Consider the following 22860-nt stretch of genomic DNA (forward strand, 5'->3'; position numbering starts at 1 on the left):
GTGCTGTCATAGCTCACACTGTGCTTGGGCACCACTCCCAGACACAGGGTTTGGATTTCAGGTGGTCCCAGGTAGAACTGAGAGTTGGACTCAGTCAGTGATCCTTGTGGGTCCCTTCCAACGTGAGCTATTCTGTGACTGTAGGTCAGCAATCTTTAACTTATTAGAAGTGTGGAGTCATCCAAAGGGAAGTGAGAACAAAATAGTTTGAGTTTTCAAAGGCAGAGAACAGTTCATCAAACTGACAACTCACGTTGTTTCTTCTAGAGCAAGTATCAGCAGGGATCCCTTTTATGATATGCTGGCAACAAGGAAACGAAGAATTGCAAACAAGAAATAGGACTTGATCAGTAGCGTGTGTATCTGCATCGACTTCTACATGGGCTACGATGGAGAGATAATGTAAATGTTGGGCAAACTAAAGACAGTAACTGTAAAATTATATATATATATAAATGCATATATATATATACATATACACACACACTTTACTATGACATAAAATCTCAGCAAGACCTTTTGGAGAAGTTATTAGTGTGTAATTTGAAGTAAGCTTCAAATCCCAGAGGATAATTTTCTTGGAACTTAATGCAATTGAAGACACGGAAGCTTTGTTTCCACTTGTGTTAGTTGTAACTACAGTTGGCTTGGACTGGGAAGGAAAGAACAGTAAAATATCCCATACCTGTTTCTTGAGCTCATTGCCCATAAATGGAAAAGTGTTTTAAGTGCTTTTCTCTCAGTTAAATGCAACACTAAAAACTGGACTAGAGGGCAGCCGTGCACATTTCCATAGGCAGGAGACTTGCAGTGTCAGTTTTCAAGTCTTATGTGTCTTGCAGTAAATGAAGCCTTCATTTAGAGCGTGTGCTCCACCTTCTGTATTAACAGCTTTTCTTCTTTGGAAGTGCAGCTTGGTGTCAGGCAGCTACAGCAGTCACAAGTGCCAAAGGGTTGGAGTGAATGCACTGAAACACAGACAGGTCCCAGCAGCACAGGCCTGTCTGCAGCCATGACACTGCGCAGAGTGGTCTGGCATTTGCTAGAAGGCAAAAACTCTTTACAGTCTGCTCACACAATAAGCAGTGAGAGTTAATGACTGACTTAATCTGTTTTTATATAGTTGCATCCTTCCTATGTTTTATATATATTGTAGTTTAACACTATTAGGATTAAAGGAATAAGGTGACAGAGCTTGCGTGAGTTGCAAGGGTTCAGGCTTTGCATGTGAAAACACCCTGAAATCATAATTTCACGTGCACTTCATGATTTTAAGGGAGAAAAACCAGGAAAACGTAATCTTTCTGCAAGATCCAGCCCTAGGGAGGTGAGCAGGCAGCACTGATCCATTTCTTTGCTTGATAACAAACTTGGAACATACAGAAAATGTGGGTATTTTCATTGCATTCTTAGAAGACAGATTTTTCCTTCTACTTCAGTAGCTGAAGTTGAAAATGAGTAGATATCCTTATTTGTACCTGAAGAACATAACCTTACTGTCAGTTACCTCCTGCCATGAGCCCCTGCACGGTTTCTTGTTAACTTATGGAAGATTGTCACAGCACTTTCCTGTTGGCAGCGCACAGAACATTCTTCATTGCACAGTGAGGACACAAAGTGTTTTTACTGCTCTTCTAGCAGTACATTTTTTTCTGTCTCGTTGACCCTGAGCCATTCCTGCTGTGCCAATGGATGCCTGGGTGACCCAGCGTGATGCCAAAGCAGTTTTGCTTCTTGGATATGTGACAGGGAATTCTGCTGCACTGGCAAGATGCTAAGTTATCTTTTGCAAATCTCATTTTACCTTTAAAGAAGTCAGACTTGTGGTTGCTGTTTTACAGATTTTGCATTGCTTTGTGCAGGGTTTCAGCCTGTTTTGCTTTATTGCATGCTTCAGAACAAGGCTGAGACAGACTGCAGTCATCTGTCCTACACTGCAGACTTTCCCCAGTGTGTGGGAATTGCAGGCTGCTTGGATGAATGCTCAGATCTGAAGCAAAACTCAGCCAAAGGAGGTAGAATCCCAGTACTTATTATTAGTAAGTATCACTGTGGGATATCTTTGTGTAATGGAAGCCATTTAAACTCTATGGAAATGAAGCTGTACGTTCTATGTCTGTGAAGCAGCATGATGATGCAGCTGCTGATGTAATGACTTTTCTGCTGTGCAACTTCAAGTTCTCCTTTGAAGCCATGCACTCCCCAGTTCCAGCTTTGGATGAGATTCATCATGCAAACAGTGATGAGCCCAAACAGGAGCCGGTGAGTGCAAAGGTGAAACACAGCAAAGTTTATTCCTGGAGAAAAGTGAGATTACCAAAACGTTAGTAAGCCATGAAGCACTTTTTTTCTTAATCGATTCTGGTATTCTTAGCTATCTTCTGCAAGAAAATGTATTTATTTAACCTGATGAGGAAGTCTGCTGATAAGCATGAAGGAAAAGCCTTGAGAGTTCATTTGCTGTACTTGGTTGGAAGTTCTTACATCCTGCAGAAGCGATTATTTACAGTAACAGGAATCTGAAGATATTATAGCAAGAAAAAAAAACATTATTTTGTAGCATTAAAACGTGACATCTAAAACAGCTACTTGCGGTGCTCAATACAGCTATTTCATTTACCAAAGCTGATGGAACGTCTTGTTTGTAATTATATTTGATTTCAAATGGTGGTTGTTCTTTTGTAACAGTATTAACATGGAGTGAAACTGGCCCAGAATTTCCACTGGTCACGAGGCCAGTAAAACAAAGTGGCTTGTGAAAATTTTGGCCAAGTTCAGGTACTATTTTGAGGGTGAAGAAAAAATGTCTCGCCCTTTCCCTTCCTGATTGGGCTTCAAGTCCAGGTGTAGCTATCATGACAAGCTGCTCTGCGGCCTAAAGCAATACTGTTATGGTTTGGCTGTGCTGAGGAAAAGTCCCCTGGGAATGACAGCCTTCTCCCTCCTGCTGCACTGAAAGCTGTGTAATTGTTCAGCTCTTTGCTTTTACCGTTGCCTTCTGAAACTACAGGGGCCAGCAGGAGCCATTACTGCTTCTGCCACGCGTATGGCTCCTCTGAATATCCAGACCTGGCCGCTAACTTCAGCCACGGTGCCAGTGCAGTCTGGGGAGAGAACTGTATATAAATACTTAAGCTCAGCTGGACTGACTTAAATCTTACAATATTCTGACAAAATAAGCTCTACGTTGGTTAACATCTTGAACAGTTTTAAACCGGTACAAAACAACCTTTGTAAACCAAGCAGCATTTATAATGCTTCATATATAAAAACAATACATATTTTTTAAAGTTTATTACATATCTATGTAGATATGCTTGCTGGAAAAGCTCGGTCTGTTGTAGACCAAATGCTACAAATGAAGACTTGTGGCTTACCAGTTTCTTTTCTATATTTTCTTGGAAAATGTTTCTAGTTAGAGTTTAAATATAAAATGTAAATGCTGTACAGATATGTATTGATATAAGCATTACTTGGTGTACACAAGTGATTTGCATGACAAATACTCTGTATCAATCATTGTTAAAAATGTAATGGTCTGTGTAAATCCACTGCAATATTAATGTTGTCATTTATCATTAAGACCTTTTGCTTAAACCTGGACATCCTCAAAAATAAAGTGTGAAAGTATATAATGCCCTGGAGCTCCTCATTTAGCAAAAGTGAGTGTTAATTGGTCAGATTTTTGTATAGAGATTGAGAGCCAATTTTACAAACCAGATTATTCAGTTGCACTGCAGTTAAGGCAGGTTCCCTGCTCATCTGCACTAAGAGCAGTCAGAACAGCAGGTCAATGGGAGGTGACTCCAAGGTCAGACTGGGAACTCCCCAGAGCAGCTCTGCTGTGCTCACCTTGCAAGCAAAGCCAGTGAAGTTCCTGTGTTACATGACCAGGGGCTGCCCAAAAGGAGAGCTGGTAAATGCCCGGCTGCTGCAGGAAGAGGGGGAGCTGAGAGATGAAAGCAGTCATTAATTTTAATTTCTTTATTCAATTAAGATTACATTTATTTAAAGACCTAAAAACCCAGCAATACCATGAAAGGGAATTAATGACTAAATAAAAGAACAGTAAAGTTGCTGATTTTGATAATGTTGAGTGGTTGGTTTCAATGGTTACAGCCTGGATTTGACAGAGAGCTTTTTTAGTACAGTAAGCTTTTTCCTTGTTGGCTTTCCTTATAGTGAGTTGTAAGCTTTGATCAGTAACTTGCATCTGAAAGGGGAAGCGCTGCCATTCCCTGTTCTGACATTCAACAGGTAGCTGGCTCAGCAGCTTTGGGTTACCACAAGGAAGTCACAAAGCTGCATGCAGCTTGATTTGTGATCCTGGACTGAGCTGACTGACAAGGCCTCTAAGAGCCTCACAGTAAATATGCCTGTATTTCAGTGCCATGCAAACTTAACTGTAGAGAACAGAAGGGCAAAACTACCTGATTTAAGAGCAAATAGGACACCTCCTTCACTGACACAGCCCAATGATCTGAATGCTCTGGCTGCTGCTCTGGGTGCAGGACTTCCACTTTCCTGCTGCACTTCTGCCTGGTTTTGAAAAACCCCACGAGTCTGCCATCTGCTGGCCAGAAAACTCACAGGAGAGTGTTGTACTGTTTTGATCAAGGATAGAGCAGAGATGCTTAAAATTAAGTACAAACAGAATGCTTCTGTCCTGAGTAATGTGGAAAGTCTGTTAGAGCACTTAGTTAGAGCAGTGATATTTTAAAGTCCTCGGTCCAGCTCTTAATTTTTTCTCAGCAAAGGGATACATACAGAATCAAAGTTCACACAAGAATTTGTGAACTATCAGCTTCCACCCCAAAACTATATTTTTAGATTAAAACTTTTGGTTGTCCATGTCTGAAAACACAAACATTCTTTGCTGATCATAACTTCACCTTCAAGAAACATTTTCAGTAACAGTCTGTTTCTGGAATGTGTGAATAAAACTGCCATAACCTCATCAACAACAGTGAGCAGATGTGATTTGGACAATGTAGACCCAATCTCATGTCCTAACACAGACCACCAACATCTTTCCTGTCCTCACTTTTATCATGCTAACAACGTGAGTCTAAAGTTAAGGTAGAAACAATGAAAAAGAGGAAGAAAAGAATCAGGACAAACTGCTGACAGTGCTGGAACCGTTGCTTACTTGTACTGCATTTGATGTTTGTCTTCAGGCTTCTTTTTCTTTTTCGGCCTTTTTAAGCTTTCCACTTCTTCCCTTCTTCAGTCTTTCTCCATTTCTGTTCTGGTTCGTGCTCACTTCTCTTCTGGTTTATGTTTGCTTTTTCTGGTTCTTTGTTCCTCATTTTTAGGAGGAGGTCCTCAAGAACAATATGCATCTTGCTTGCTGGAGTGATACAGAACACATACATTAAGTATTTGACCAGGGCTACAACGTGAATAGTAGACAGTCTCCCTACAGTGATTATCCCTTACAGTTCAATTCTTACCACTTTAATCTCGTCTTTCCTAAATTAACCAGCTGCAGTTAACGAATATGCAGCAATTTATATAGTGCAGCAGGTTAAAGCTAATTATGAAAGCTAATTAAACTACATAAGGCTAATTATGGAAGTTACTGAATGACACCATGAATTTCAGATAAGGCATAACTGAATTATACAATTAATACCATTCTCCTAAGACAGAAATAAAACATTTGGAAAGAGGAAAAATTTAGGTCAGAGGAAAGAAACTCCACACACGTTAATATTTGTCATTTCCTGATACCTACAAGTAGTTACACATCCTGCCCAAGAACTGCTGATGTATCTGTTCAGACAGCATCAGCATTTGTTCTGTGCCACATTCCAGTAGGTCTTCCAGCAAAGAGCACGATACCTTCAGAGGAGCTGCATGTTTTCAAATGACATTACAGACAGTGATGAGGTCACTGACAGAAGCCTGAGGACTATCTTGACACCTACCTCAGAATTCTGAGGGTTTTTTTATATATAAAATGAACTGTTTTTCCTTTTCATTTGTAAGCTGACCAGCACCCACAGAGTGAGCTGGTGACTATGAGCACACCTGTGGGATGCTGAAAACCCCCTACTTTTAAGTGCTTGCTGAGCTGTTACTACTGAAGGAGACAGTCATCAAGTATTTGTGGATGACTGTGTTACCCGTAAAACATAAAAACAGACAGATTAAAAACACAGAAAACAAGCACTCGGTACACACACACGTACTCCCATGTGTGCTAATGAACACTAGGTGGCATCATCTGCCTCATTTACTGAATTTACCCAGAATGCAAACAGTAGATGGCTGGGACGTTTCAATCTGGGTAGGATCTTACAGGCAGCAAGTGGTTTTAAAGCTAAGCTGACATCAACATAAGAATATGAAATGCAGAGCCAAATTTTGTTAAAACCTGAGCATTGAGCATTCAGATGCTGCTGTGTCAAACAGATGTGGAGTGGCTGGGCAGCTGGGAGACCGAAGCCAGCCAGCTTCTATTTTCCATTCAGTTTGATGTATTTAAGACAAATCTGTAACCAAAGATGTTGGAATATGTTTTACAGCTTTCTGTAAATGTAAATAAATCCAATCCTGTTTTTCCATTAATAGATCCCCCACAGTTCAGTGTAAGAACAGACTGCATTATGTGTTAGTTGTTAATTTCCATCAAGTACTTACCAAACTTAACTGGATTTTATCTCCATTTCAGTGTGAGCCTTTCTTGAATGGTAAATACCAGCCCTGGGGATGGAAGAACCTTTTTAACATCCAAAATAAAATAGCTATCTGGATAACAACAGTAGGGAAAGCACTATGTGCTAATGAGTGAGGGTTCTGATGATGAAGGTAATGAAGTACAGCTAGTACAAAGGGACAGCTTTTCACACAGAAACACCTGAGGCCACAGCCAATGTCAGGAAGTTAAAATCTACCAGAAGATACTAGACACAATATCAGCTACCTAACAATATAAGGAAAATCCTTGTCAGTAACAAAATTGCTTCTTCAAAAGCATGAATACATTTAAAAGATGCCCGTTTTCCAGCTGAGGTCAGTACAAGTCAGCTTCTCTGCAGAACCTGCACATCAAACTTGAACCCATGCATGGATGCTGCTGACTTTTTCCCCAGAACTGCTACCACGCTGCTCATCGCATTCTGGAGAAACTCACCTCTTACCAGGGAAGTGCCCCAACCCACAAGAGGTCTAAAACTGAAATAAAACAGCCTTAAAAAAAACTAACACAAAACCACACACAGAAAAGAAAGCATTCATGACTGTCTTGTTTTCACACAGGTTGATTTTTCCCTTATCAAAGTAGACATTGTTAGAAGAGAAAAAGCCTTCCTTGTATCTGCTTACCAGTGGTATGTTCTCCTCACGTGTCTTTGAATCCCTTCTCAGAAGTCAGTAACCAAACCATGAAACGTATTCCTGCATCAAAATGAGGTAAAATGTTTATTAACATTTGCATTTATTAGTCATAGAATAAAGTTGTACTGTTGTACAGAGTTAGAATGGAGTTGAAATGGCTCCTATAGATGTTCACAGAGACCAAACAAGCAGCTGGGCTCACGTCGGTACAATGCTTTTAGGCACATAACACTGATTGATTTTTCAGTTACTTGCATGGACTTTGTTTTGGAACATCCTCGTGCTCCACCTGTATTAGAGCTGAAGCCAGAGCATGTGATGCTGGCACACAACCAGGGGCCCAACTATCTACTAACAAGCACTAGTTTTTAATAGGACTTGGCTGTACCTATTTATGGTACATAAACTGCTGAGGAGACAAACCCTCGGTTCAAAGCCAGAACATAATTCACTGCATTCCAATGGTAAGAACTGAGCAAAGCTTAGTATCACATCATCTCACAGCTGCAATCTGGAACGCACTCACACTTAGTGACTGTACAGCTGGCTGACAGTAACTGATGAGGGCCACAAGTGTTCAAAACACTGACAAGCTTTAAATGACAAAATCCTTCACTGTTTCTCAAATTAGGCCTCTCAAGGTTGGTTTGCACCTGCACAGTGAGGCAGCGGGTGATGTTTCAGTAGTGGTGACAGAGCTGTGAAAGACAAGCCATACTCTTCACGGCTGTGCACAGCTGTCACACCACAATATGAGGAGCAGCTCAATCAGCTCATCCAAGTGAACAGGCTGACAGCGGCGGCCAGATTGAAAACAGTGTTTTGTAACTGAGAACTTGCTCTTTTGGAAAGTGTTGTTATGCTCTGTTGTAGTTTCCATGGAAATAAATAGGAGGAATTACATTCAGGGCAACCTACTTGGTACCTACAACGCACCTCTAACATCTCCAGCTGTGAAAGTTCACAGATGTTTCTGCACAGAGCACAGATTCTTACGCCCCAAAACTTGGTAGCAAAATTGATGTTTTGAGCATTTATCCCAGGCTGAAAAAATTCAGAAAGCACAGGGCCAGGTTTTGACCAGGTGAGTTCCCCAGCATTCAGGCAAGCCCAGGTTTCTTTCAGTTATGGTCGCTAATGCAGCACTTCCAGTTATCTCCTCTTCGAGGTCCCAACAACCAAGTGCTCTAGAACAACATCCCAGCCCCTGCTCTGCAAGGCAGGGCTGCAGAGTGCTGTCACTCCTCTATGTACAATGCCACACAACAGCAACACAGCTCTAGAAAAAGGGAGGACTCCCAGTACTCAGCAGGGCCCTGCAGCACCAAACAGCTCCCTCACAGAGACGCCCTGCAGCAGCCAGCACAGCTCTCCCTCCACCTGCCAAACTCAGCTGCAGTCACAGCAATCGCTACAATTCCCTTCTTCAGAAATTCAACATTGAGTTGCTTTTGCTTTGAGTTCCCAGGAAAGCACTTCTAAGGTGAACTGTTAGAAAAACATCCTGCCTTGGCTTCAAAACCCAAAGTTACTGCACTACTAACGTCAACACAGATCTTCTCGAAGCACTTCTTCAGTTAAGAGATGCATCTCTCTCTGATCAAGCAACATTCAGAGCTTCATCATGATCAGATACAGAAAACTTCCCAGGAGCTGGGAACCAACGTGTGTGTGTGTGCATTTTAGTGAGATCAATATTATGATACAAGGCTTCTGCTTCCAGGATTTTACTGCCTAGTTAGAAAGCATGAGATGGGCTCAGCTCACTTGCAACGAGCTTCAGGCTTTTGACGTGAGAAGCATTTAGATGGAGAAGCATCTACCACAAGATAAAAGAAACAAGTTGCCAGCCAGTATGTGACCAACGGACCATTCTTTTTAATGACCACAGGATTCCACAAGAGACTCTTCCCCAGCATTAAACCAAAGTATAAAATTCTATCAAAATCCTGTACACATGTTTTGTATCTCATCAGCAAAGCCTCAGAACACAGAACTTCCCTCATACAACTGCACCTGACAGGGACAGGTTTGAAATACTAAACTCAAGGATGGAAGTGCATCCTCCTTAAACCCAGCCCTTAGTCTGTAAAGATCTCACTTAAAGATCTATTTAAAAGCTTAGTTTCAGGAGGAAAGAGCTCTGAGCCTGACTTCTCCCTCCTGTATTATTCCCTGTATACTCCACAGGTAACAGGCTTTAAACCGCACTACCGCGAGTGGCTCAATGCTCCGCATAGAAACAAACAGAAACAAATTACACTTCCAGTCTGTGATGCAGAAGCGCTCAGGGGATGACTCTGTGCAGCTCCTCCACCTCCAGGCTCCACATCTCCTCATGCACCGGGTTTTCGGAAAGATCCGTCATCTTTATTGCTCGCAGCACGGGCTCGGGGCTGCAGGAGCGCACCACCCCCATCACCATCACGTACTTCCCTAAAAGAACACGTTAGAAATCCAATTAACCCTCACGTCTTCATTCTATGAGTGAGAGGAGAAGCAAAGCTCCACACAGCGGTACCTGCGCTGAGGCACGGCCGGCCCTGAGGCACGTCCTCCACCCCCAGCACGGTGAAGCTGCCGCCGCAATCCCGCAGCCGGGCCGAGCCGCCTCCGCCGCGCTCCACGTGCAGCACGGTGCCCTGCATCCACACGGCCCGCAGGCTCAGCGGTTCCCTGCCCTCCGCCCGCTCCAGCCGCCACGTCCCGTCGGTTCCTCGCACCGCGCCCCGCAGCTGTGAGGAAAGAACCTTGAGCGGCGGGAGCGAGCCGGCCCCCAACATGGCGCCGAGAGAAAGGGCGGGAAACAGCCCCGCGCCGCCGGAAGGGAGCACTGCGCGTGCGTACGTGAGCGCGGCTCTGCCGCTAATGGCGGCGAGGGGGCGCTGTGTCACGTGACGGGCCTGTCGGTTCCGTCCGCCCGGCCCACAGTCGGTTCTGTTGATACGAGGGGCGGAGCTGCTGGGCTTAGGTGTGCAATGCTGAGATGCTGCGGGTCCTCTCAGTGAGCATCGTCCTCGACTAATGGGAAAGGGGATAAACCAAAGAGAAGCAAAATAACGGGGCAGATCTGTGGCCTGTTTCCTCGGTTCAGAGCTCTCACAGTGTGGTACCAACAGAACCGACTCACTGCAGCCCTTCTTCCTTCAAACACATCTTGCTCTCCATCAAAACAGCCTCAGTTTACAACACCCAGTTTGAAGTACCACAATACACCAAATGACCTTTTTCCCCCCCCAACTCGCCCACTGTTCCATGAATTATTTACTCCCAATGTCGTTTCTCTGGGGACATTTTCTGTTTGGAGCCGTCTGTAAGTGGGCCTTGATTCCTTTTATGGTGTAAGGAAGCAGTTAACGTTTTGTTACCGTTTACAGTAAGAACAAAAAATAATCTTAGTAATAACAATAAAAACACTGCCCTCCGAGTACGGCCATTTCAATACGGAATCATGTAATCTGGCCATCAAATTGTATGGCTTACAGGAACAGAAAGACATTAGATGGTTACTGTATATGAACGCAGAATTTGAGCTGGGCTCACAGAGGAATGGCTGTAATTTATGCCCCTAAGCTGCAGTCACTTGACAGCATCAATATTTTAGTTTCACATTAAAAAAAATAATAATTGTGCCAAATATTGATGAAAGTATTGTATTCCTATTTGCTACCGTATAATAGGAGGGTCTAATGCTTATTAAGTCATTAATTCTACGGATGAAGACAAGACCCCTACAAGAGTGTAATAAGTAGGAGAGACTAAGAGGTCCCTTTTAAAAGATTTTCCTTAGAGAAGCTGTTCTGAGAAGGGCAGAAGCACTGCCAAGATACACCGAGTAATGGCTTTGTTTTCCAAAACCAGAAAATCTGTTCCTTTCAGTAAAAAGCAAAGTTACGCAGCACTGTGTGCAAAGTTCCTACCAAAGAGCTGGCTCAGCACCGAGACATGCTCTGATCTGCAGGGAGAACGCCTGTTGTCTCAGCAGTGTTTTCTGGAGGTGATCCCACAGCAGTCACACTCCAGTTAATGGCAGCAGACAAAGCTCACGACGCTGCTGGAAAAGACTCTGAGTTGGTGACTGGCAGGCTATAAATTAAACTGGAATTAATTTACCGGCATATTCTGAGGGCATGCAGGATGAGACTGAGTTTTGTTTTGTGTGGGTTAGAAAGCTCTCAGTCTTCTGCCTTCTGCTGCAACACATGCTTTCTAAAGAAGTAGTCTTCAAGGACCTTGCTCCTCACATTGATGTGCACGTGAGAGGTGCTGGCAACGCATGAATAAGAAAAAGTTCTCCCGTCCTACCTGGATAAGTTTTACAGAGCACTGTCCTAATCCTCTGATTAATGTCTACAGAAAAGTTTCTTTCATTTTCTCAGTGTCTCTTTCCTACTACTGAGAAGTCCCTAACAAGACTTCCAGTGCAGACAAGGAACAGTAAAGCTTCACCTTTAAGAGACCTACCCAAGCTGATGCTTATTTTCTTATACTGCACACAAAATTATGAGTCAGTTCCAGGATTATAGCGTGCAGTGGCTTTCTGGTGTTTGTTTTGTACCACATAAAGGTGCAGAGTGGATCTGCTGACACACTGCTCCATGAAGCCTGGAAAAACATCCTCATCATTCAGGTTTTTGTTTTTTTTTGTTTTTTTTTTTTTTTTAAAAAGGCTATCTCACCACCACTGAATTTAAATTAATGACTTTAATGGATGAATGGGTTGGAATTAACCTGTTGATAATCAGATGTTTCCCTCCCTAGCTTGAACTCTTGCTGCATGTAATTTATGCTTTTGGTCTGACATACAGATGCTAAAGCATGCTCCACCACTGATTTCAAAAGAGCTGGATAAAGGCTCTGTCATCTGCTGACACAAGAAGACTCCAGCTGTGTCCTGTCAAACTATAGTTAGCAGGCAGCTCTGAGTCAGTGGCACTTCATTGGTGACGTGGACAAGGCAGCGAGCGCCTTCATTCATGTGCTGTTGTCAAAACACTGCTAATAGCAACAACAACAGTTTGGGCTCTCCCATAGTGACGCCCTGCCAAAACTGTATGGAAGTCACTCCAAGGTAAAACTGAACTAACTTTTGTGGTAAATGCTATCAAATAAAGCCTTAGTAATGTGCCCTCCTGTGCTCTTTTTGGAGAGCCTAGTACAGGTTCTATACATGTATGCTTATCCTTAATGGAGTCAGTGGAAGACTGCACCTTGTGTATGGCAGAGGGGAAAAGCATTTGGCTTAAGCACCTCTGCAGAGAATGTTTAAGCCTTAGCTCATACAGCCAGCCTTAACACGAGAAATAATTTCACTGCTCTTGCCATCATGCAAACTTAACCAGTTCCTGTCACCATGCATTCCTATGGGCAGTGAAAACAGTGCTAAATTCTCCAGCTTAGCTGACTCATTTCAGTTACAGAGAATTCTTAGAGGAAATGTTTAGAGAGCTCCAGTCATGTTCTGCAGAAGTGGGTGTCACCCCTTTGTGCTTTTCCATGCTATAAATGCTCTGGTCAGTAACTGAAACACATCCACATTCTGTGGAAAAGGATCCTGACATGGTTAAAGAACAAAGAAGGAATTAATCTTAATCATACTATCTACAAGTACTACTCACCGCCTCAGAAATAACCTGTAGGGCCGACTTCCAGACAGGCTTTAAACTACTGCACTAACATAACAGTAACACTTTAAAACAGGAAACATGACTGGCATCCAATGCATTAGGTATTAGTACAGACTGAAGGGAAGCCAGCTGTATGGAGACCTCAGTGGTTCAGACTTTTTTTACTTCATTGCACTACATAAAAATACTGGACCTTTAGGAGAAGCTTAACAAGACTCTTAACATCAGCACTGTAGGTGAATACAAATCACAATGTCCTACCTTGACAGCTGCAGGCCTCCTGTAAATAGTCTGCCACTACCGCCAGCATCCAGCTTATCCATTGAGAATGAGAACAGAATCATCTTCCTAAAGAAAAGCAACCAGAAGAGCGGCATTTTATTTCCAGAACCTTCAAATCATATATGGCAAAAACTAGAAAAACACATAGAGGCCAGTGAGGCTGCGAAGTTACAGCCAATACAGAGCATACATTAGCATGACTCTACAATGTCCAAGACCTGCACAGACGGTCATGAAATAACTTTCTTGTCCCTGTAGGGAGAGGTAAGAGTTTGGAAATCTACCCAGTCTTCAAGCAGGCCAGGGTCTTCTTGTGTCCAAAGAGACCATCTTCTCCTGCAAGCATTCCTGTGTTTAAACCGAAGGCGTTAGAGCTACACCACCACCAGTTAAATTAATTTAAATTAAGATTAAAAGTGGTTGAGTTTTAAAATAACAACTCAAAAATTTTATCCCAATCTCACACTCAGTACGTACCTGTTCATTCAGGAAAGCAGGTTCAGATTAACATCAAGCTCTTTGAAGAGGAGAGTGAGCTTCCAATGGGTTGTGGCAATCCAGAGCAGGAAATATACCTCTCTTGCTTTGTGAGGGAGGATTTTGTAGTCTTCAGGAGACATTAAGCAGATATGAGGATTGGGGGCAGCTGAAGCTCATACAATCAAGCACAGCTGTGTATGTTCTCTAGTCACTGAAAATTTGTAGAAAAAGTGAATATCCCTCACTGCTCTATGTGTTCTAGCCAATATTTTGTAGTTTTGTCCCCATCTTGGAGTATCAAATGAAACTAAGCAACTAAGCATGATGACTTTCCTTAAATAAGCAAATTTTGCTCTGTGATCAGAGCATCTCCATGCAGCATGTCTGCATTGGTTTTCTATGAAGCTAAAGGCAGCTCATTATCTAGCAGTCACCTAAATAACAAAACTGGGACTTGAAATTCAAAGATGATGAAAAATCAGAAGATGATTCTTCAGGGACTCAAATATATCGAAGGCAGTAAATCAGCAAGATTTCAGCTTGTCACAAAAAGCAGCAACTGATGATAAAGGCAAAATCAGGATGCCTTATTTTCAAAAGCTGCAGAGCCCACAAAACCACACTTGCAGTAGTGAGTTCTGCAGCAAAATCTGACAGTGCTCATTTACTCCAAATTATATTCAAATAACTACAAATGTTGTTGAGGAAATTTTGAAGAACTGTTGCTCTGCTACAACTTGAGCTGCCCTGAAGTCCAAGCAACAGACACTTCAGAAAGGCAAAGCAGACAGCCGTGGATTTGCAAGGCAAAGTTCATCATGCAGGCTTCCTTACCGGCTACAGGGTCATTTACAAGAAACGCACAGGGTGAAAGTGAAAGCTGCAGGCTGGTTTCTTTTCACGTCCCTATCTCTGTATTTTGGCTACACTTATATCTTGATTATTTTAGTACAAGATAGAGCAATTACTAGCAAACAGACCTCACATGTAGATTAGGTATTTTCACTTTCATTGTTTACACAGATTTTAAGGCAGAGAGAGAATTGTATTCTCCTCTTTGAACCTATGCTTTGACAGAGACCCTGCTTTATTTCATTCTGATGCCTCTGCTTGCTGGGAATTCAGGGATTTTGGTCCACTACAGACCTTGAGGATCCCAGCAGTCGCCAGTGGAACTATGGAGGCTGGAGTGCAGTCAGTAGGGCTTTCACACTCTGTTAACTGATGCAATCCATTTTACACCCACTTCAGTCATGTCAGATAATTGGGTGAACATTTTTTTTTCTTTGGACAGCAAAAATATTCTCCAGGCCCTCTTTTTTTAAAAAAATAAATTATTATTTTTTTCCCCTCTATTTTTAACTATGGGGGAAACCACTTTGTTAAGTAGAGTTAACCACTCTGATTAAAGGAATGTATATTTCAGGGCAGACTTTTTAATATGTAAGTGTGGCTGGACCCACTCACTCCCCAGTTCCACCTTTCCTGGTAACATTAAGTATTTGTGTACAGAGGTTATAAAACACACTGGTTGGCTCAGCCTTCCTTGGTTTTAAGTAACTTGCAGAATCAAGGCTGGGAAGAAAAGTCCTTATTAAGAAACCCCCTGAAGTTCATACTAATAGGAGTGAGCATTTAAATAGTGGCACAATTTAATCACGGGTGGCAGTGTTCACTGAATGCCCTTTTTGCTTAAGGCTTTCTCTTCTGTTTCTTATAAATGTAATTGTAGATCCTGTATCGTTTCTGGACACATCATCTGGGGAAAACAAATTCCAACTGAAGGAAATGGAACTGAAACTAATTAGAGCATCTTCTAAATTCACCCTGTAAGCTTAAAATGTAAAACAGACAGATGAGTTTCTTTCTAAAGGCTGCATTTCCCAGCCTAACACTATGCCCTTGCTCCACCAGTACTTCTGTAATGTTTATCACGCAGCTGTGGAGTGTTACTAATAATATTTGTAAAGACTTGCAAAGTCAGGAGAGAGGTGGAGCTGTGTTGTTCTCTCAGTGTGGGGAAAGCTTAAGTTTCTGTTTTGAATTCAAAGGAATCTGCAAGTTTTGCAAGTTGCAATTTACACTATCTTGAAATCTTTGATCTGTTATCATGCATTAAGCTGCATGAAATTCCTGGTATGTGAGTAGGAATTATTACTGCTTGGTTGTTTCATTAGTGTAAAGCAACAGATGCTTTAGGAGAAATGCTTCAATCATTCCCAATAGCCATCTCTCATCTAAACATGTACTGAACAATGAGTTTCCATCATGGCTTTCATTTGCTGTGTTTCATTCACATTGTTATATTATCTACAAGTGTCTAAATATGCAGCACCTGATTTTAACAGCTCAAAAGTCCTATCTTCTTGTGGCAGCTCTATAAGTAAGCAGACTGTGCATTTCAGAAGGTGAGAAAGGGCAGGGGTAGGTTCCATACAAGCAAGCCCTGGCTGTCCATCCTGCTATGATAGAATGGAGCTGCTGCCTCCACTTGCTAGATTTTACCAAGTGCTACACTTTGAACTCACACGGTTTGGCCTGTGTGGAAGCAGGTTAGTTGTGACCATGGAAACATAAGATTCTTGTGAAGGTGAGATGAGACATCTATAATGCAATTGCAAACCAAGAATGCTCTGACCTTTGTCTAAGCTTTGCCAAATGCCTTGGGAGGAAGGAGAGCTCCCCATCATTATAGAGCAGTCTCTGATTATGCACTGCTTGCAAATGAAGTACTTCTTGCATCTTTATTTTTTTTCTTTCCTTCTTCCTTCATTGCTCACAGACCCTGCAATAAAATCTTTTTCACTCTGCTGCAGTTATCAAGAAACAGATGACTTAAAACCTGGGAGGCAGTGCAGCTGCATAATGCAGCAGACAGGAAATAGTGCACTCACAAAACGCTGCAAACACATAACTAGGATTACTTCTACTTCAGCAGCTGCCCTGGTTCCGTGCAGAGGTTAGATACAAATTCTAAGCACAAGTTCGGCTTTATAACTTCCCTTGAACTTCTTTCTGGGCCAAACCTGTTGTTAATTTTAGCATTTATTGGTTATTGTAGCTAAGGCTAAATACTTATTTAAACTCACTGGGATATGAGTTGTACTTACAGTATATTCCAGGGAACTTTAGCTCATATTTTCATCTGAAACATAATGTCACACAAACTATTTTTAACATAAGACACAAATGCATTATGTTTTCCTTTCACTTTGCTTTACTACAGCTTGATCTTTATAGGACAGTTGTCACTATTTTTGCCAACTGAAAAAGAATCTCATCCCTTCAGTGTTTTATTAAAACCATTTTCTTTCAATCATCTTTTAAATCCACCAGTTTTATCCAATAGTTGACCAGTGAGATCACTTGAGAATTCAGGCTTAGGTCCCTTTCTGGCACCGAGAGACTCAAGCACATGCTTGTCAAGTTCATTTTGAAGATATGACCTTGCTACAAACCTGTAAAAGTAAGTGCTCTATGGTCTTGTGAACTCGCTTTAGTGCACAAAAGGCATTCAAGAGCCATTGAGCTACAGATGGAAAGAATGGGACTTTCCTTTCAGCCTGCAGGTTTAGGCATTGATTTGAGAGAGGTGAGGCACTGTGTCCTGGCTCAACTTCAAATAACTCTTATGTACTTTATTTAATAATTGTTTAAAGAACAATATGTAACAACACTCAGAGGAAACACCAGAAATTCAGTATTTCCCACTCACAGTTGAGTGCTCAAACTGTTAGGCTCTGAGTCTCCCTTGGCTTAAGAAATATTCCTCCTTCCCTTGCACTGAGAGCTGTGCTTTGCAGTTAGAACACCTTCCAGAAAGGGGAGAACTCAGAGTTTGCCTAATTAATTTAAATAAGGTCACCAACCAGCCAGTCTGTTTTAGAACAGCGCTTAAATCCATGTCTTTTTAGTTCTAATCTAGCACTCCACTTACTAGACAGTCTGTCTTCCCTCGCCAGGCCTGTTTCCCAATCTGTAATTAAAAAGATGGCCCCTGCAAAAGGCTTTGTCATACACAAATGAAAAGCATGGTTAAAACAGCAGCTAGTATTGTTTTTCATCTAGCAAACTTCCTTTGTCACACTTAGAGACAAGCAAAGCAGGTCTTCAAAGTTTGAATTGCCCTGGAAAAGCTGGGATTCATATTTATTTATTCCCTGTATTGGTGTACTATACAAGTAGACCTGGATTGCATGCAATGAGATCATTGGCAAAAGATGTAAATAATACATAAGAGGAATGGTGGGAGTGAAGAAAGTGGACACTGCTGAGGAGAGTTTAGATGATAAAATGGTGAGAGGACAGACTGACTGAACACTCGCTCAGATGTAGGGACTTGAACATATTTGCAGTGACCACCCCAACTCTTATTTGAATCCCAACCCATGAGATAATGATAGGTCATAAAAAGACAGTAATGATCTTCTGAACTCAGCCTGTAACTATTCTGTCAATAATGAACCATAATGCTTTTACTGGATGTCTTCAGCATGCAGGGATGAAAACATGATGGTTCCATCCAGCAGAGGGGGCTTGGCAGCAAGTTTTTTGAACACAAATCCAAGTGATTTCTTTGGAAACTGAGTGATATTAAAACTAAACTGACTTTTAAAGGAACTTCCATAGTATTAAAGATAAAAGCAGAACTTCCCATGAACAAGAGACACAAATATAAACAGACCGAACACAAATGGAGTGTCTTTCTGGTTAACTTTGTTTCCCTTTCTTTTCATTGTGGCTTTCCTATTTCACCAGAAAGCCCACTCAGTTATAGCTGACAGGCACAGTGCACAAGAGAAAAGGGCTTTTCTCCTAATTCCTTTGAAAATCTGAGTCCAAGTTCCTATTAAATCTGTCCCTGCAAACTACTTCAGTATATGCACAAGAGAAAAAACATAGGAAGACAATGAGGGAAGCTCAGGATGGAAAGTTTTCCAAGCCATCACAGAGCTGTGGGTTTGAAGGCATGACACGTCATCCAGGGGTTCAGGACACTGCAGCACCGTTACTGAATTATTTTAGGCCACATGGAATTTGGCAACCTCACAGTATGGTGGTTCCAAAAGAGTGCATGTAATTCAAGGTCATGGTGTAAAGAAGCCCATTCCAAGTTAAAGCTTAATGTCAAGTTGCACACGGAGTTAAGAGAAAAGAATGCCACAAATTAAAAATAGGCTGGCTAGGCCTCTGGCAGAATTCCTATTTTTTCATGGTTAATTGCCCCCAAACCTGTTTCTTTGCTCAATTTCCATTCACTCAGAAGAAAAGTGCAGGCAGGTGCATGCTTGAATACTTAAGAATTTTATTAATTTTATTATTTCTTATGAAGAGAATGAGCACTTGAATGGCACCGCTGAGTGCTGCTCACAATCTGACTCTTTTATCCCTAGTGGGAACTAGCAGCCAGTTTTAATGACTCTGGCAGAGATAATTATTTTCACCTCTGTGGCTCCAGATTTCAGTAAAGGAAATATTGACAGTGATGTTGCCCTAAAGTAACCTGATGTGAAATTCATCCCAGAGTGTCAGAAGGTGCAGGTGACTCACCACGGCAGATACGGGTGCAATGCTCTCCATCACCAACATGAGTATGGGTTGTCCTGAGCACTGCAGCAGTCAGTGCGCCTCACAGGGATGCAGGTGGGTGCAGTGCTCTGCAGCAGCCCAGGCTCTGCCTACTCACCCAGCTCCGGTCATTCTGGTAAGCTCTTCTCAGAAAGCAGGATCTCAGCAGCCGCTCTGTGTTTGTGGGGTGTTGGGGCTGCTACCCACGTGGCGGCACAGAAATTTTCCTTAAGCACTAATATACTTAAAAAAAGGAGTGTGTGGGGGAAGAGGGGAAGTAGAATTCAAGTCACTCATTGAAAGAAAAATCAGAAATCAGAATTTCTGCGTGGATTTACTATGCTCCCAGTCTGTATCGCTGTGTTTCTGACAGAAGGAAGTGCTGAACTACAAGGGCTCTGGCAGTGTTTGTCCTCAGGCCCCCAGCCAAGCATCACACTCACCTTTTGGCTGGCTCCCTTCTACACACCCCGCTGCATCCCTCCCCTCTGCACTCTGCTCCTTGGGTATCCCCTCCTCAGGGGTTGCAGGTGAAAACCCTGACTCTTGCTTTTCAGATTGGAGCATTTCAAAACAGACCAAACCCTCCACAAGACACAACTGTGAAAACAGCAAAAGACTGAGGAAAAGCAACCCTGCGTTGGCTTTCATCAAACAGAATGAACCGCATAGCACTGCTGTGTGCCCTACTGGAGGGGAGTGAGGAAAAGAGGATAAAAGTGGGTCGTTTTGAGAATGTGCAAGAGAAAATGAATCCACTTAAATGTTAACGAATTGAGTCAAAGTACAAGGAGCCTGTGCTTCCCAGAAAGGAAGTTCAGTAACAGAACCACAGTTATGTTTCAGATGCTAAATGGAAAACTGGAGAAGGTAGGCAGTTCTCAGAACAAAAAGCAAAACTGTCTGAAATGTACGTTACTGGAGACAGAGAAAGAAAGTAAAAGACAGAGCATCTTGAAAGTAAAAGGGTATCAAGCAGAAAATTCAGGAAGCAATTAATAAACAGCAGCCTGGAGGGCAGAGAGGAGCAGAGCGGGGTAAATTTTTAAGCCTGGGACACTGGGATTTGTTCATGCAGAGAAAAGTCAGATGGAGACAAAATCCCAGCAGAACTGTGGAAGAGGCCAATACAGAATTAGCTGAGACAAACACGAGAAGTATGAAAAAAATAAAAAAAGAAGAGAGAATTAGGAATGTGAGCTGGAGATGAGACAGGCTGGAAATGAGAGAAGGAAGAAAGAAGCAACAGAACAAATACTGCATGGGATAAGGAAGGGAAAAGAGCAGAACAGCCCATTCTAGCTTAGCTGATGGGAACTGTAGATCTTACGGATCTCCTTTATTAATTGCCACTGCTAATTGTAAAGCTTTGTGGGTACAAAACTTTTTGCATACAGAGGCAACCATCTGCACAGGCTCCAAACGGACTAAAGGAAGTGTTATCTTAAATGACAGAGGAAGTATCAAAGCTATGAATCCAGAGGAGTGAGGGGATGATACCTGGCATTGTCAAATATTCTTGCACACGTGAGACCCTAGAAGCTGCTGACCTAGAAACTACTCAGCATTGCTCTTGCTATTATTTTGCCAAGGGCATGGCTTCTTCCATCTTGGATCTACAATAAGATCATTACTTAAGACAACAAAAATACTGGGCCATATTGTCAGTCTTTTTCCTCCATGGATGAATAGAGCCCCTCTCGATATGGTGCAAAAAGAGAAGTAAAAATACCCAACTAGAATGGGTGTCTGTGCTGAGTTCCCAGTGACTGCAATGGCTGAGTCACAGTGGGTTCTTGGACATGCAGGGGAGTTTTGGCAGGAAACCGCCTACTACTGTATTTACAGCTCCACTTCAGCTACACCATTCGACTCAGCTCAGTACATGATTTTTATCACTCTGGATGCTGGGGACACATTTGCGCAGAGACACTTTCCAAAAGGCCACATGTGTTCAGTGCTGGATTTTGGTGAGGTTTCCACATACTCACTACAGATGGAAGTACTTCCCCTTCTATCCTTTTACCCTTAGTATAAAGTTACTTTTCTCCATCCACTCTGATGTCTTTGAGTCATACCTGGCATGCATGCATGTTTTCCATTGCTGAACTCTGTCATGTTTTCATAGGATATACCGTACCAGCACAGGCACCTACAGTAGCATATCAAGCACATGGAGACAGAGTCCTGCCCTACCACAGAGCAAACTGTCTACCTCTGGAAATTAAAGTAATGAAACAACAAGAAGCTTGTATAAAAAAAAAAAACAAAAAAAAACCAAAAAGAAAACCCACCACACTGCAACTCTAGCAAAGCTTCTTCTTATACCTTTCTTCTTAGTAAAGCATAGTTTTATCTATAGAAAGCTATGTCAATAAGATAGCAATTGCAAATTCCAGCATTTGAAGGCTACAAGAGGCCTTCCTTGTCTTTTCCTGCAAATTCTGTCCTAGTTTTGTGAAAGAACTTAGATCACACATTTCACTAGCACCCTTACGTCACTCAGCACACAGATATGTGAGTGGGCAGATTTCGGGTTGCATGTGCAAATGTAAATCTGATATTGCCCAAGTTTTCAGTTTTAGGTTTTGTAACCACACAGCATCCACCAGCAGAGCCTTTGCACCTGGGGGCAGCACAGGAGGCAGGTTGTAGTGTGAGCTGCACTGAAGTACGGACTGCTAGTTAAGAGAATATGAATTACTCTCAGGAACAGTGATGGGGTGTCTGTGCAGGTGTGAAGGACCTGCCTACGTTCACAGAGGGCTCCCTGGTGGAACACACTCAGCCCAGGACAGCTCCACAGCCCAAACAAGGAGCATGTATACAGACAAGAAAATACTTCAGCTGGACCCAGTCTACACAAAAGTTAATGCAAATTAAAAGCAGTCACAGGACTGCTGGGAAGCTGCCAGCTCCACTCTTACTGTTGTGAGGTTAAGGAGAGTGAAGTGAGAGGGAAGCCTCTTTGGGCTGTTAACAGCCAGCAGAAGCAGTCAGTTCCTTCCAGCAGTGTGTGGGTCTCTGCTACAAAGCAGCAATTGTCTTAGCGATCTATGTTGGTAAATTTGGACACTCATGCCCTTTCTATGCTGCACAACACATTGCTTGTAGCTCACGTTCTGGAAACAGAATCAGCTGTAGACCTGCCTTCAAGTACACACTTGAGAGATCATCATACGCAGAGTAGAGAAAGGATGCTGAATGAATCACAGGAGACGACCTGCTGGCCAGAAATGTGTGGGCTGTACCATTCTTGGTATTTTAGGCTACAGGTCCGTCACACAAAGAGGATTCATTACGATCTGACTAAACTGAATGAGCGCTGTGCTGTGAAAACCAACGGCTTTACCTCCCTGGGGTGAAGGCAGTATTTAGTATTTCCACCCCCTCCAAATCACTCTCCTCCTACCTGTCTACCACGACCAAAACCACATGTTGGCACAAGATTAGCAGAAAATAACCACACTGTGACCTGCCTGCCCTGCTAGTGGAAACTGGGAATTCACGGGAATTGAGGGAACTGGAGGCAGTTCATGTGAGTTACACTCTTGGTACCGCA

At 42.5% G+C, this 22860-nt stretch overlaps 2 protein-coding genes across 7 annotated transcripts in view; one reads left to right on the top strand and one right to left on the bottom strand.

The window, feature by feature from the left end:
- CYTH3 (cytohesin 3) overlaps nucleotides 1-3632 on the top strand; it is a 42705-nt gene extending 39073 nt beyond the window's left edge. Inside the window, exon 13 of the mRNA XM_015877044.2 lies at nucleotides 268-3632. Within this exon, the coding sequence (XP_015732530.1) occupies nucleotides 268-340 (73 nt within the window). The 3' untranslated portion in view covers nucleotides 341-3632. The remainder of the gene's footprint in view (nucleotides 1-267) is intronic.
- Nucleotides 3034-21546, bottom strand: RMI2 (RecQ mediated genome instability 2). 6 transcript variants are annotated; one of them, XM_032447538.1, is made up of 7 exons: nucleotides 13230-21543; nucleotides 9863-10362; nucleotides 9603-9777; nucleotides 7330-7401; nucleotides 6646-6708; nucleotides 5150-5350; nucleotides 3034-3949 (listed from the first exon to the last, which is right to left on the bottom strand). In XM_032447538.1, the coding sequence occupies exons 1-3, from the start codon at nucleotides 13343-13345 to the stop codon at nucleotides 9629-9631; spliced, it is 765 nt and encodes a 254-aa protein (XP_032303429.1). In that variant the 5' UTR covers nucleotides 13346-21543; the 3' UTR covers nucleotides 3034-3949; nucleotides 5150-5350; nucleotides 6646-6708; nucleotides 7330-7401; nucleotides 9603-9628. The 6 variants fall into 6 exon arrangements, with proteins under 6 accessions (XP_032303429.1, XP_032303432.1, XP_032303430.1 ...); XM_032447541.1 differs by lacking the exon at nucleotides 3034-3949 and having other exon boundaries at nucleotides 3970-5350; nucleotides 13230-13316; nucleotides 13728-21546; XM_032447539.1 differs by lacking the exon at nucleotides 3034-3949 and adding an exon at nucleotides 6380-6497 and having other exon boundaries at nucleotides 3970-5350.
- Between the last annotated feature and the right edge of the window lie 1314 nt (nucleotides 21547-22860).

This window comes from Coturnix japonica, chromosome 14 (genome assembly GCF_001577835.2).
Source record: "Coturnix japonica isolate 7356 chromosome 14, Coturnix japonica 2.1, whole genome shotgun sequence".
NCBI classification, from domain to species: Eukaryota; Metazoa; Chordata; class Aves; order Galliformes; family Phasianidae; genus Coturnix; species Coturnix japonica.

Coding starts and splice junctions, on each gene's coding strand:
- RMI2 (XM_032447538.1), bottom strand. CDS start 13,345: ATGCCGCTCTTCTGGTTGCTTTTCTTTAGGAAGATGATTCTGTTCTCA. Junction 10,363..13,229: donor GGAGGCCTGCAGCTGTCAAG/GTAGGACATTGT, acceptor CTTTCCCATTAG/TCGAGGACGATGCTCACTGA. Junction 9,778..9,862: donor CCGGCCGTGCCTCAGCGCAG/GTACCGCTGTGT, acceptor GTGTTCTTTTAG/GGAAGTACGTGATGGTGATG.